Source organism: Cloeon dipterum, chromosome 1 (assembly GCF_949628265.1).
Source record: "Cloeon dipterum chromosome 1, ieCloDipt1.1, whole genome shotgun sequence".
NCBI classification, from domain to species: Eukaryota; Metazoa; Arthropoda; class Insecta; order Ephemeroptera; family Baetidae; genus Cloeon; species Cloeon dipterum.
Genome location: NC_088786.1, coordinates 33,400,356 through 33,415,578, shown reverse-complemented (window position 1 = coordinate 33,415,578; position 15,223 = coordinate 33,400,356). Strand labels below are relative to the sequence as shown.

The 15,223-nt window shown below is 39.0% G+C and overlaps 2 protein-coding genes across 2 annotated transcripts; one reads left to right on the top strand and one right to left on the bottom strand.

Annotated features, from left to right (window-relative positions):
• Window positions 1–1,245: 1,245 nt before the first annotated feature.
• Window positions 1,246–5,571, top strand: LOC135933983 (Na(+)/H(+) exchanger protein 7-like). The gene is made up of 17 exons (XM_065475467.1): window positions 1,246–1,766; window positions 1,838–2,020; window positions 2,088–2,133; window positions 2,186–2,227; window positions 2,281–2,415; window positions 2,468–2,549; window positions 2,937–2,964; window positions 3,033–3,242; window positions 3,514–3,696; window positions 3,759–3,840; window positions 3,907–4,002; window positions 4,060–4,384; window positions 4,441–4,596; window positions 4,693–4,796; window positions 4,856–5,000; window positions 5,061–5,151; window positions 5,214–5,571. The coding sequence occupies exons 1-17, from the start codon at window positions 1,502–1,504 to the stop codon at window positions 5,381–5,383; spliced, it is 2,343 nt and encodes a 780-aa protein (XP_065331539.1). The 5' UTR covers window positions 1,246–1,501; the 3' UTR covers window positions 5,384–5,571.
• Window positions 5,572–9,109: 3,538 nt separating this feature from the next.
• Window positions 9,110–14,924, bottom strand: LOC135947872 (steroidogenic acute regulatory protein-like). The gene is made up of 13 exons (XM_065496842.1): window positions 14,759–14,924; window positions 14,455–14,645; window positions 14,246–14,394; window positions 14,110–14,193; window positions 13,975–14,052; window positions 13,867–13,920; window positions 13,679–13,811; window positions 13,476–13,616; window positions 12,191–12,255; window positions 11,375–11,530; window positions 10,386–10,490; window positions 10,145–10,320; window positions 9,110–9,773 (listed from the first exon to the last, which is right to left on the bottom strand). Exons 2-13 carry the CDS (start codon window positions 14,642–14,644, stop codon window positions 9,557–9,559), a joined length of 1,548 nt encoding a protein of 515 aa, XP_065352914.1. The 5' UTR covers window position 14,645; window positions 14,759–14,924; the 3' UTR covers window positions 9,110–9,556.
• Window positions 14,925–15,223: the final 299 nt, after the last annotated feature.

Sequence of the window (15,223 nt, the reverse complement as noted above, 5' to 3'; positions counted from 1 at the left end):
ACCACTTTGGAGCGATCACGCAATTTTCTGACTTTAAGTAAGAGCAGAAAACCCCAAACCGAATAATGTCTGAAAATCAAGGAAGTGGGATTGTTATAGAAGGTACCCTGACAGTGAACTGATTGTAAGGCAGAAGGATAAAGAAGGTAACTTACCTATTGGAAATCAACCCTGGCATGGCTTCTAAATCAAGTTGCTGGTCAATGGAATTACTTTGAAAGGCCAAACAGGCACTATTACTCATAATTTCTACGTAAAGAAAGACTTCTCAGGCGCCCTTCGACCTTAGAAAATGACATGCATACAACAGAGTTGACGAGTCTTCAGCTTGTAACCTCTCTTTCTCTTCGTAATGGCGATCACTCTTCTTATCTTCGACCATTCAGTTTATGCAGTGCAGATGGCGCTACGTCCGCCTCAGCAACAATCGACCCGTTCTCAATGCGCACTCGTCCTGCGCTGGTCGCCTCTCATTGGTCCACTGCCCACTCTTCTTGATTTTTGCCCGCTGCAACCGCGAATTCCACGCCATGCAACGCTTCCGTTTCTTTGCATTGTCCACACGAGGAAAAGTTCGAAAAGTTCTCCCACACTCGGAAAATTGAGGTCAGTGGGATTAGGTACGAAAGGGAAATTATTGATTACCTATGTCAAATAAAATATTGGACGAAAATAGGAAAATAAACAGTGTGTGGGGTGGTTTAACTGACGAAATTTACGATTAGATTTTGGATTATTTTTTTTTCTCTATAAAAATGACTGTTCTGATATAAGAGAGTGAGTTTATCGGAAACTCATCGCATACAAAGGAAAAAATGTAACTACTGTTTCAGCCAAAAGGAAACGTAATGACATTATATTTTAATTGCAATTAATTCACTCTGAGCTATGTAAAGTTCTTATTCGTTTTCCTATGGCACTAACTATATTTTTTAGTGTTTAATATCACATTTACGATGTAATAGAGGAACAAAAGAATGATAAAATTGCATAAAATAACCCAAATTTTCCCGGCTTACATTATTAGAAAATTCTAAACGTGCGCATCTAATTAACAATATTCACAAAAATTTTACCTTCAGTATAGATTGGTTTTACCTCAAACCATAAATTAACTTTGGCTTTTAGTTTTGTTATATGTTATGTTAATTTATGTACTTACAACCCGCAATAAATTGAGAGCGTACGTGTGATAGTATTAGTAGCAGAGAATTAATGACTATTTAGCCCTACTTGGCACGCCCATGTGACCTTTTACTTATTAATTAATTAGCAAGATTACCATCTCGGGTTGTTGCGATTAATTGATAAAAGCTGGTTCTCCGCCCCCGATAATTTAAAATAATAGCTCGGCGCAACGGTGGAAAAGCGGCGCCTAATCATTTTCCTGCTCTCATTTGGCTGTCGCGCCGATCAATTATTCATCGCACGAATTGCTCCGTCGATTTTCTGCGCCAGTTTTCGTTTTGGCAGTCATTACGGTGCTGTTTGGCTTCCGAAAATGCCGGTGATATCGAACCTGCTCTTCCTGCTGGTCATTTGCAAATGTTGCTATTCCAAATATTTACCAAACCAGAGACAAAGAAACCAATCTCTCCTGCCCAGCAACAATTTGAGTTTTGCTGGCCGCGTTGCAGGAAGGCCAACGCAGAAATTTCAAGAGGTGACGACAGTTTCAAATAAGTATATTTCGACTACAGATACAGATCAACAGAAACTATGGGAGTTGTGGTACCCAGATAATGTCAACCTCAGCAACGTGGCTGGTAGTTACTCTAAATTTAAAAACTAAACCACAATCTAAAATAAATTTTGCATGTTTTTTTTATAATTTCAGGACTGAAAGCAACACGTAAATCTAAGCGGACGACAAATATTGTTTTGCAACGTGACGAGCAAGCGCCAAATAAGAAGGAAAATGGAAAGGTTGATATTCATTTGGTTGATTGGAAATGGCACGAAGTCGGCGTCTTTATTACGTTCGCGATATTTGTGTTTGCCGTGGGCTACGCTAAAGTGGGTACGTGTGTCAATAGAATTGGGAAAACTCTAAACAGAATTTTATAATGATTCATGTAAAATTTTAGTATTCCATCATACTCACTTTCTGGAGGCGTATTTCCCGGAATCTTTGTATGTTGTTTACGTTTCTAATGGATGCGCATGTAATTTCATTAAATTTTAGCCTGATGTTGGTCCTAGGCGCCGCCGTTGGCTTTGTATTATAGTAAGTTTAATTTTGCTGCAATTAATCGCGGTAATATCGTGGTGCAATTTTAGCGTTTTGGGCTACAGGATGCCTGCTGATCCGCCGCCCAAACCGCAGCAACTCGAAGCCAGCAGCGACGACGAAGACAGCACATTTTCATTTCCAAACTTTTCACCTCGTCTTTATTTTTTGGTGCTCCTTCCGCCGTAAGACAATGGATCATCTCTTTCTGAATAGACTAATTTTTGTCTCCACCAGAATTATTTTGGAACAGTCGTATGCCCTATACGATTCAGAATTCGCTGAGAGCCTCTATCCAATCCTGCTCTTTTCAATAGTTGTGAGTAAGACACACAAGCTATTAATCAGCGGGGGCCAGATTCGTGCAACGCGCAGATATGGCGTGCGGTGGAGTATGGCGCGAAAAAAGTGTCACGTGAAAATGCGCGAAAAGAACCAAGTTTTCGTCAATATTGTGACATAATTTGCATTACTTGGACTAATTGTGTCTTTTGGATCGTAAAAACAAACTCTTGACAATCCAAAGAGAATTTTTTGTTTCCCACATTCAGACGCCATCTTGGATCTGCGCAGTGGGAACCAATTTTATCGCACATCTGGCCCCTGCAGCTATTAATCTATTGAATTCGCGAAGCAACTCTATACTTTCCCAAACAAAAACCAGCCACTGAAAGAATAAATAATGCTTATAAAAACTCTATTCTAGGGAAAGCTGATAACCACTTTGTCGATTGGTATGTTGATATGTATTTTATATTTTATGTTTTCCTTTTAATTGGAAGCTTCAATTATCTCTCTGCAGGAGCAATTCTTCACGTTTTGTCAATATACAAAGTTTTTGGTTCCCTGCCATCGATGAAGAACGCGAGTCCTTTGCTTTCTTGGACAGATGGCCTAATTTTCGCTTCCATCATATCAGCCGTGGACCCAGTGCCAGTTCTTGGACTCCTTCACGAAGCTGGCGTCAACAAACCACTTTATTTCTTGATTTTTGGCGAATCTCTTCTCAATGGTAAAGCTAGCAACGCAATTTTTAACTAATTTTTACAATTAAATAACGAACGCGCCTAGTTTCTCCCTTCTAAAACTTATGCTTAAATTTAATATTTTTAAAATCGTTTCTTTTTTATATATATTTGTATTAGAACACGATGCATAATTATATCAAATTGCCAAATAATGTCATAAATAAAGTATTCCTTTTTTAATTTAATATTTTAAAACTGGGTAGAAATCAAACGTACATGAAAATTATTTCTATGGAAGCTTTTTTTCCTTTGCAGATGCAGTTTCAGTGGCTTTACACAGTTCGGTGGTTGTGTTTGCGGGGCCGGTGAAGGTGGAAGAATCGAACTACGGCATGGCAGTTCTTGCATTCGTGGTGAACAGTTTGGGCGGCCTCGCGATCGGCGTGATTTTCGGCCTGATTTCAGCCCTGGCCACGAGGACCACAGCACATCACAGAAGTGAATCAAATTATTTAATCAATGAAGATTGTCCCTTTTAATCAAGCGTGCGCGTAATTCAGTTGTAGAGCCGCTGACGCTGCTCGGGCTGGCGTACATCGCGTATTTGTTGGCCGAGGTCGTTCACTTTTCAGGTCACATCTGGTAAAGCGATACATTCTAATGAGACAGTTGGCAATTTTGCTAAGATGATGAATTTATAATTTCAAGCTTGATAGGATGCGGGCTGCTCCAGGCGCATTACGCGTTTCAAAACATCTCGTTCACTTCCTACGTTTCGATTATCCATTTCGTCAAAATGCTCAGGTTGGAAAATGCGAATGTCAAAAATAAATGATCAGTGAGATAGAGTAAACTTTTCAGCTCCACGAGCGATGCCGTGATTTTGATGTTTCTCGGCATGACAATGGTCAGCTTCGCGCACGTGTGGCACACGGGATTCGTCCTCTCGACCCTGATATTGTGTTTCCTGTGCCGAGTGTTCGGTGTCTATTTTTTGGCGATTATCCACAATTCCACCAGTTCGAATTGGATCAATTTCCGAGACCAGACCGTGCTCGCCTACTGCGGTCTGCGGGGCGCCCTTTGTCTCTGCTTGGCGCACATGCTGAACGAGTCAAGAGTGCAGCTAAAGGCGCTCTTTGAAACCACCACCCTGGTCGTCATACTGTTCACGACGCTTTTTCAGGTAAAAGCTTTCGTGTTTATCACAAATCCACTATCTCAAAATTCTCCTTTGATCAGGGCGGCACAATAAAATTACTTTTGAGTTGCTTGCGGATCAAACGGCAACATTACAGAGAAGAAAGTTTGAGTGAGCTGATCGCTGATTCTGTGTTCAGCTCGGTGAAGGAAGGGGTCGAGGAAATTGCGAAAACCAATAGATATGGTGTCGTCAGGGTATCATCATTACTCAATAGCATATATATTTATTTATTTCAAAATTATAATACATGCCTTTTTTATTTTTAATCATTTAATTATTACAAATTTCAGAGGGTCCTTTCAAGATTTGATGAAAAATACATGAAGAAGATTTTCTTGTCGGTTAACTTTGACCACGAAGTACAAAAAGCAATGCACAATACGTTGGGTCTCGAGTAAGCGCTTAAATTTATTTCCATGCGGGAAGAAATTAAAACATTCTCTCCGTCAAAAGGGGGCCGATATCAAGTAGAGCTCCTTCAGGGAGGAGTTTGTACAGCCGCTACAAAACTGTTGCAGTGATTAACAGAAAGTTTTACCAAATAGAGCAGCCATGGGTCCAAAGACGCAGAATGGATATACACAGGCCGTTCAGAGTGGTAAAGAATATTCAAGACAGGCACCAGGAGTCACATCGTAATTTATGCCAATATTTCCAGGAAAAGAAGGATAAAACGCAAATGAAAGGCCGTGAATTAGACATCCAGATGGTGCATGCACACAACGAGGTCGACAGGCCGTTAGTGATTGGTACGTTTGTTTAACTTTTTGCTTTATGCCAGATCAAGTTTGATAAAAAAAGCGCATTTCAGAATTGCACGATGTGATTCCCCCAATCTATAGCAATGAGGAAAAGAAACTGTTCATCGCCCAAGTGAGGAAGAGTTCAGCGCAGGAACGCTTGAAGGAAGTAATTTTCGAGAGAACGCAAAAAATAGATCTGCCTCCTGTGAAAGAGGCTTTTCAAGAAAAACGGCCATGACTTTGTATAGTGGCTCTTTTAACACATTCGAATAGGTAAAACACTTCTGGATTTTTCCATCACTATTTAGCACGATGAGAGAACCATATTTTTGCATTTATTTTTAATTTGTAATAATTTGTTTATACATAATTTGTTTGTGCATAGTTGACTCAAATAAAAGAACACATTGTATTGAGATGAATTCATGATTTTTGTGTATCTTTTCAACTAAGTGGCCAGTTTTGCGATTATGATTTGGATCTGAATCCAGCAGATATTTTTTTTAATCCAGTATATTTGGGTATAACTGGTGGATGCCACGTATTATTTCATTATTTATTTTTGGAAGATTTAAAAATTGCAAAATTTGTTATTATTTTTAATATTATTAATAAATATTTAACAATCACGGCCGTAAGCTGAAGAAAAATGCAATTAATGCTACTTGGGGAACATTGTGCCTTGCTATTGTGCGGGCTCGTTCCAACATTACCTGACCTGCCTATGTGACCTTGCACTAATTAATTGATTTGCTCGATAACCATCTTGTTTCTATGGCTCACGATTAACCAATAAAGGCCGGTCTCACTCGTTACTCTCTAGGGAAACAATAAAGAGTAGCGCAACGGTGGCATATTTTGCGCCCTCATTACAACCCGATCAATTAGCGTAAAAGTGTTTCGTCAATTTCTTGTGCCGCCCCATATATTTCAGTATACTGTTTATTTGTGTGTCTAAATATGTATTGTCGGCAATATTATCATATCTGCTTTTCTTGCTTTTCATCTGTAATTGTTGCTCTGTCAAAGGTTTTCAAAACAATGAGCAAGAAATTCAAAATAATGCAGATATTGCGGAAAACTGCAGTCTGAGTATAATTCATACAATTTTGAGAAGGATTATGTTATCACAGAAATGGCTCAACGCTCATCTTTCAAGACAATCAGGACCCAAAAGTTCTTTTAATCCAGAGTGTTCACACACCCAGAAACGTAGACGATAAAATAGTATACAAGATAATGTTATAGAATGTTTTTTGGTTTTATTTTTGGATATTTAGCCTTGATTGGGAAGAAGGAAAGTGGAAAAATGTTCAAATATTTCAGAATTGAAAAATACACGCAAATATTTGAAGCGGACCCAAATGCCAATTTATTCCAACACGCCAAAGCGCTAAATGAAATGGAAAGCGTAATTCGTGTTTGATTAACTTCATTGGGGATGGCTAGAAGTTGGCGTTTTTATTACTTTTGCGATATTTGTGTTAGCTGCTGCGGTCGTTACGCAAACGTGGGTTTGTGCTTGCTCTGCATTATGATTGAAGAATATTTGATTAATTTCCAGTTTATAGTATTTCATCACATTCACTTTCTGTAGAGGCGCATAATTCCAGGAAAGTCTGCGAGCTATTTCAATAATAAACTTCAGAGAGGACTTAAGTAAATATGAATTCATAAGTTGGCGCTGGGTGAAGTAGCGGTTGGATATATCCTTTAATTAATTGATTTCCTTTTAATTGAATTTATAGTAATTAAATAATAACAAAACGTGCAACGTTATCGTTCTGGGGTTCAGAATCATCTGTCAATATTTAACGTTTTCTCTTCGCTAATATACCGTCGGCAAAAAGCGCAAGTCCGCAGCTTTCTTGGGTTGACAGCTTGGTCTTCGATTCCATCACATCGGCCGTGGACCCAGTGCAGTTCTTGGAATTTTACACAAAGCTGGAGTCAACAAACACACCTCAGCTGTTTCTATTTTTTCGGCGATATATAGTCTCTGCTTAATGGTACAACGCTTCAAAACCTGTGGATATTTCCTATTAGTTGGAATGTTGAAACACACCCTTCCTTATTTTAGGTCAATTGACACGCGCCTATTTCCATGTTCATTTAAATAAAAATCAGTTCACTATTTTCATTGATTTGTTTTATTCTACAGTATAATTTCAATTTCAGGATATATGTACACTCCATCCGCGTAAACAAAAAAATCTATATCCTCTACTGATGAGGTTTCGGTGTCACTACACAGTCAATAGTCATTTCACAGGCCCAGTCATAAAGGCGAGAGGATAGTAATATGGATATAATGGCAGCTCTGGTGTTTCTGTTGGACAGTTTGGGTGGACTCGCGATCGGCGCGATTTTCGGTCTAGTATCAGCCTGCCCACCACAGAAGTAAATCAAATGATTAAAGGAATGAAGTTGGAAGTTGTCACCCACTTAATGGAGCATGTTTGTAATTTAGTTGTAAAGCTATGCTGTCACTGCTCGGGCTGGCGTATACATCTCGTTTTGCTAGCCGAGGTCATTCGCTTTTCAGGTCACATCTGGCAGAGCGATATGCATTTAAATGAGACTCTTTATACTAAGGTGAATTCATGATTTCAAGCTTGATCGGTTGCGGGCTGCTCCAAGCGCATTATGCGTTTAAAAACATTTCGCACACGTCTCAACCATTCATTTCATCAAAATGCTGAGTTTCGCATTTGAATTTTTGATTTTGCAATTTGCGTCTTCACTGCGAATTTTGCAGTTCTACCGTATTATGCATGGCGATGATCAGTTCACCGCACGTGTGGCAAAAACGGGTGTGATATTCATCCTCTCGACCCTGCTGCTGTTTCCTGTGCCGCGTGTCTGGCGTCTATATTTTGTCCATAATCCGCCACAGCTCGCCTGCAGTTTGAATTGGATCAATTTCCGGGACCAGACGGTGCTCGCCAATACTGCGGCCTGAGAGGCGCCCTTTGCCTGTTTGGCGCATATGCTCAACGAACCGAAAAAACAGCTTTGCGTCACCACCACTCATCAGCAGGTCAGTATATATCATATTAATCACGACGCTAATCCAGGCTAGATTTAAATTAATTTAGTCGAATTATAATTTTCCTGATTCTATATATCAGGGATATAATTTAAAGCTGCTGTTGAGTGGCTTGCAAATTAGGCGAGATGACCACGCATAACAGACTTTGAACGAGGGAGTTGCTGTGTTAAGTTCGGCGTCCAGGCGATTGCAAAAACTAATGGTCACGGCACGATCAGGGTGGTAAAATTATAATAAGTAATAATTATAAATCTAAGTGAGCAGATTTTAATTTTTGTAAAAATTGGATTAAATCGAAAATATTTAGCAAGATCTTATGGAAACTTGTAGGGAGCCCTGGCAAGATTGGAAGAACAAAGTTTTAAAAAAGATTTTCTAGTCAGAAAAGTTTGATTTACATCAAGGGAGGCTTCAACTCAATAGCACTGATGTAAGCAAACAAACAAAATATTGAAAATGGTTGGCTCCTATAAAACCCAACATGCAGAGTGCGGCTTCAAAACTGTGGCAGATCTGAACAAAACAGCTCATAACACAGAGCTGCCCTGGATTTGTGGACGCAAGCGGAGTCAGTTCCGAGTCATAGATTTTCAACCAACAACGATTCCTCGTTATTCACTCTTTGTTTGCAGAGAAAGCACAAGTTGATTTCAACAACCTCGCAGTGCACATACACAACGAGATTGGCAAGCAGATATATAGTGATTGGTATGGTCCCACTCGTGCATGTGGATTGAATAGTGATTGAGTTTTGCAGAACTACACGACGTGAATCCCTCACAATCAGAATGAAGCTTTTCATATCCCAAGCGAGAAAGAGTAGTTCAGCGGAGGCGAGGTTGAGAAGACTGCTTATTCTAGACAAAACTAAGAGACTGGACCTGGCCCCTGTTACAATAAAACAGCATCAAGTTCATTTAGTGACCGCATTTTATTACATGTTTTATAAAAAATTATTTCTTTAGTATTCTTAATATTTTCAAACTGAGTGAGCAGCAAAGATGAGATGTTTATAGCCAAAATTATTATGTAAAATGCGATAGAGGTTTGACATAGCAATTCAATTTAAAATATATATCAGAGATGTTGATTATTTTCATTAAACTATCAATGAGATCCTTTAACATGTGATGAGAAGACACTGGGGTTGTGGTGGATACCGCGCGGTTCATTATTTCAATACAGTGATGATTAATTTTTATTCATACAAACTAATATGGCGTAATTCAAATAAGATGCAACCTTCCACTTAAAAAGTTAATGTTTTCTCACATAGTTTTAATTTGTTCTGAAAATAAATACTGCTCTAGACCGTAGGCAGTGTCTTGACACTTGAGGCAAGAAAGTTGTGCTGGAGACTCACGTGTAGGAAGAAAATTTACCTTCTTCCTTCAGCTTGGCGGCGTAGCTTCTCAGACTGGAGAGGAATTCCAGCATGGCCGTTGAGAGGGCAGCTTCAACCATGTACTGGGGCACCCAGCCTTTCAAATCCGTGTCCAAGAGCCACAGGAAGTTGCACTGGTTCGGCTCGTCAGGCACCGGCTGCATCGCCCAGCAGTTTGGTCCATTATGTCCCCTACGTGCATCAAATTATTCATTATTATTCATCTCCACTTTGTAGTTATTTCAAGGATTTGTTAATAATTTGAAGATGTTAAAAATTTACAAACTTTGTGGTTTTTGACATTGCTTTTTTGTTTTATTAAGTAAAATATGAGTATTAAATTATTTTGAGTAAGAAAATTAATTTTAAAAGTTTGAGGCGAACTGAAAAGAAAAATCTTGATGAACCATCTAACATGTCAAATACATAATTAATTAGAAATTTTATGTCAAATTGTTTGAATTAACTAATTTTTGGGATTTGACCTTTTTTTAAATAAAATGTCATGTGATTTTCGGCTAATTGAACTGATTTAAAATTTATGAATAATTTTTAGCACAAACCTGATTAATTTTTTATTTTCTGGCGCGTCCAAGTGCGAACACGAACAGCCTGAAGAGATGTAAGTGCCGTCTTTGACTCCCCAGTGGCGAAGAACCACAAATTCGCGGCTGGCCACCACACCGCCGCCACCTTCGGCCGACACTTGATACACTACGTCGGTGTGTTCGTCCAGAACCTGTAATAAGCAAGCGTACACGTGGTTGACCTACAGCAATGCTGAGTAATAATTTTGATTTTTACCTGGAGTCTCCTTGACTGAATTATGGTAGGATTCCAAGCAGGCATGTCTTCCACCTTATAGTAGAGCTCCTCTAATAACAGCTTTGGCGGGATTTCTATTTGACCCTGAGGAAAATATTGAATTGTCGGCTAAATATCTGAGCCAGATCTCATTTCAATTCGTTAATTGAAAACATAAATTTAATTAAAGCTTAAGATTCGATTGAAACGGGTCCTTGATTCACCAGTCGTTTTCAAATGATATTTTATTAGATCCTGCTCATTCAATTCAAGTATCCTGTCGTAGAGATCAGTGATTGTTTTTTAAATAATTTAAGCGAGCTAAAAGGCAAGCAAAATGTTTTGTTCGATTTTATTAAATAGTCCTTTTTTGATAAGAAAAATTAAAGGTGTATTGACAAACTAAAAATAAACAAACTAAGGGTTTCACAAGGGTTTGTTCTGGGATCTCAATCTCAGGACAGCTAAACCTTATTGTACAATATTCTGGGAGCTGACAAGGCTTGATGTAAAAGGTGGTCAACTAAGTGATTTAGTTTAAGGGGCTGGAAGGCATGTTCATTATTTTTAAGTACATAGACGAAGCGATTGGTATGGTGTTCGAGTTATGAGAAGTTGAACCGTGCAGAGTGTCATTAATATTTATTTGAATTCACTTCAGATTGCTACATTGATTTGCAATTCAGCTCAGCAACCTTTTCCATACAGCGTGTTGAATGATATTTAATGAGAAAAAAAACAAACACAAAAATTTCATCCCTCATTTACACTTGGGTTAAAATAAATAATATTATGATAGACTTGGAAATTGAAATGAACGATTAAACCCGAACTTGATACTTGATACGAAAATTTATTTCGACAGACGAGCAAGGAATTTTTTTTAAAAAAAACAAGATAGAGCCACACAAAAAACTTTTAACGCAGTGAAAAGAAACCCTCTCTGACAATAACTTAGCTTTTGTCGCGGTAGTTGTAAAAATCCTTACCTTCAGTCGAAAAATCTTCCTTTGTTTGGCAACACCTTTAGACTCGACAAGGTCGCCTTCTGTTGTATCCTTCTCTCTTTTCCAGCCCGAGGTGGAGTTCAATACAGACCACGCCGCGTTAAAGCTTTCTCTCGCCTCAGCTTCCAACTGGGCTTCCTAAACAGACCAAATTTCGTCTTATGAAAAAACACCGCGGCGAAATGCACGTGCAACAAGAAATACCAGAAATACAATTCGCACGTCAAAGTACCGTAAAGTAATCTGCAGCGGAGAGATCTTTGGGCTGAAAAGAAAAAATGCTTTGGAAGCGCTTGATCAGGCCGAAGGTCCTCGGCTCGGTGGCCCCACGAAAAAATATCCGGTCGGGTGGTGCCATCACAAAGTGCGGACCAGACCACTGACCACTCTTTTATAACCAATATCCTCGGCGCGAGAACGTTGCACAGAGTGAATTCGAGTGCGCGCGCATCGCTCTCCTGTGCACCGACAACGGGCTCTTCTCGCTCGCTTTATCTCTCTCATTCCATCATATTCATATAATACGGCTTGAGGCCATCAAGCGAAATGGAAAGGGGAATGATCGACTAGATATGCAGGCCTTCATTGCGCCAGCAGCCATTTTTAATTGCTAATTGGTTGAATCGAAGATGGCCTATGAAATTCTAATTCTGAATTTAACTTGCTTATAACGGAGCGTATTTAAATTTTTAGAAACTTTCTTTAAACAGATTGAGTTAAGGTTAAAGCACACGAATCTGGGTTTATACAAACTTATCATATCACTTGTGAGTTTCGCGCGTGCTTGTTTGTACTAACCTTACTCCTTGTTCTTTGGTTCGTCCTGAATCGGCCTCCTGCTCCTTCCTCTTCATCATCGGATTCTGAAACATGATATAAATGGAAAATGATACTCAAAAGTGCCTAGTGCCAAATGATTCAAAAATTTAAACACCCTAAAAATGGTAGGAAGGGGAGGATTATGACATCAGGGTCTTTTAAGGGTGATTGTGGCCTAAAAAATTGTGATTTTAAATAAAAAAAAATAGGCTAACAATCTATTTGATTTCTTAATATATTTAAAAAAGTTTTTTGACATCAAGACAATAACTTTACAATCCAGACTGCACATAGTTAATTTAATTCTGATAATTTCCTACGCTGTAGCGCGGTTTGTAATAGCTGAAACACTATTTTCTCATGCGTGACGTGTGACAAAGCGTGTAAGAGAGACGCGCTTGCAACGCAGGTGTTTAGGGTCTACGAGGGTGTTTAGCACGTTCACATACATATATTTAGGCTGTGCAGCAAAAGGAGGCGCGCTGCTTCACAATTAAAAAGGTATCCCGCTGGTTGGACTTTTCCTTGGCAGTCGACCGCTTTTGTCCGTTTTGACAATATTAATGCATTGACCGGCGCGATGCTGGGGGAGCGTGAAAAATCACGTGGGAACAACCACTGCTCTTGGATTCGCACCCACAAAAATCGAAAATCAAGCACAGGAAAATTTTGGGCCATACACCAGGATTCTAAATACAAATCGATTTTAAAAAGTTAGCAATACAATAATTTGAAACGATAATTAGAGTGTAAATATATTTATAATTATAGAATGCAGTGGAATGACAAATTTTGAATCGTGAAAATATCAGGAAGGAATTGTTATTCTTGCGTTCACAGTTTAAATAATAACAAATTAAAAATGGAAATATTTATGTCAAAGACAAGTTTGCAACGCAGCACCATCCGAGGGTGTTTATTCCGTGCACATATTTAGGCTGTGCAGCAAAAGGACGCGCGCTGCTTTTCTTCACAATTAAAAAAATATCCCGCTGGTTGGACTTTTCCTTGGCATTCGACCGCTTTTGTGTGTTTTGACAATAATGCATTGATTGGCGTGATGCAGGGGGAGCGTGAAAAATCACGCGCGAACAACCACTGCTCTTGGATTCTCACAAAATCAAGCGTGGGAAATTTTTGTGTTTTCATTTGTGCTAATTTTTTAATTGTGAAGCACAGCCTAAATATATGCAAGGGCTAAACACCCTCGGAGTGCTCGATCAAAACAATGTCACTAATAATTTGAAGAAAAACCAACACTTACCTCTGGGAGACTCTAAAGGCGAATAAAAATTGCCGATCGACTCAGTGTAGTTCTCAGGGCATCCAGTGCTATTCAGGAAATTCCTCATGAGTGGTGTTCTCTCGTCATACACGCTTCGAAGGAAGTTTGATGTGTTTGGATCTAGAGTAAAATAATTTAATCATTTCAGACCATCTAAATACGCAACAATTGAAATTGCGCACCGATAATTATGGCTCTAGCCAAGGTCTCTTGCGGGATGACTCGGAAATCCAAAAACCACGTTTCACCCCACGCCAGTACAAATGACGTCAAAATTATGAGCACTTGGAAAACAGGTTGACCCGCTGAGGCCCACTGATAACATTAATGCACTAGATAAAAATAGAGCTTCAAACAACTAGTAACTTACATTGAAAACAAAGACTTTGAATATCAAGAAGGCACACGTTCCAGATGTAGAGAGCTGTGAGACATGTTTTTACAATTTTGAATATTTATGCCGCCAAAAAGTACTCACAGCAATAATGATCCAGTGATTGATGTAAAGGAGGGCATAGAATAAAAGTAGAACAGTAAACCGACACGCAGCGGCCATCTGAAAGTTTATTTTTTAATTATCTATGATAGTTTTGAAACGGCGATAAACTATTACCACTATATCAAACATGGAAGTGTGGACATTGTAATATCTGACTTCATCAATCAGAGCTTGTACGACGTCTCGGTTTCCAATCAGCTGTGAAAATCACAAATTTGTTCACAGGAAGCTAACTAGGTCAAAAACTCACCATGATACAGGTGAACCACATGAGGAATGTAAAGAGCAAGTCAAAGGTTAGAAAAAGGCAGAAGAATCTGCGAACTCCAGACATCTGACCGCCTAACCGAAGGCCTGCCAGTAATTCTTCATTTAAATACTCGACACTCGGACTAGAACCTATAGTAGATATTTGTGTTAAAAGAAGTGCAATTTTTATTTTTAATTTAGAGCACGCACTTTGGATGTTGCCACGTGTGTTGACAAACCTAGGATAGTTTGGTCCTGCAGCGCCATAATAATTGCTGTCGGGACGGATTTGCTGGGGGTGCGGAGGAGGGTACTGGTTCACTGACTGCGACGAGCTACCCGAGAGCAAGGACTCAGCTGCCTGACGAGCCGATTCGTCTCGCGAACCCATGCTGTGCATCCTGCGTTAGAAGATCGATTAATTCAATAATATAATTGCATACATATCCGATTTAGACACGGAGAATTTTTTAAATACATATTTTAGAAAAGATGAGAGGGAGAGAAACCTTACTCTTTACTTGCTGGTTATCTTAACAGCAATCCATGAAGAAATTTTTCAGAGTGTACGATTACAAAGGGTGAGGCTTATCTCGGAAGCGATGTTTGCTGGTGTCTTTAAGTTTCGATGGTTGCAATAAAATCACCAAACTTCATCGTCCAGTGAAGGGCACTAAATCAAAAGAACAGAATAGACACACTTAGCAAAGAGAAAATCACCAAAATATTCGTAAAACAAAGTCTATAAACAACGTCTGAAGATAGCTGATATTTATAACATGATATTAAATTATCGCGCAATTAAACTCGCATTAACTTATTGTGTTTACCAAATTTACGCTTTTTACACCCAGCAGGTTGTTAAAACTCTCAAGGAATGACTCGCTCAGCTGGCGATCACTGTCACCAACGTAAACCAAAACAACGCAATAAAATAATATTTTATATTTAAATGTTATACATACAAACATAAGATTGT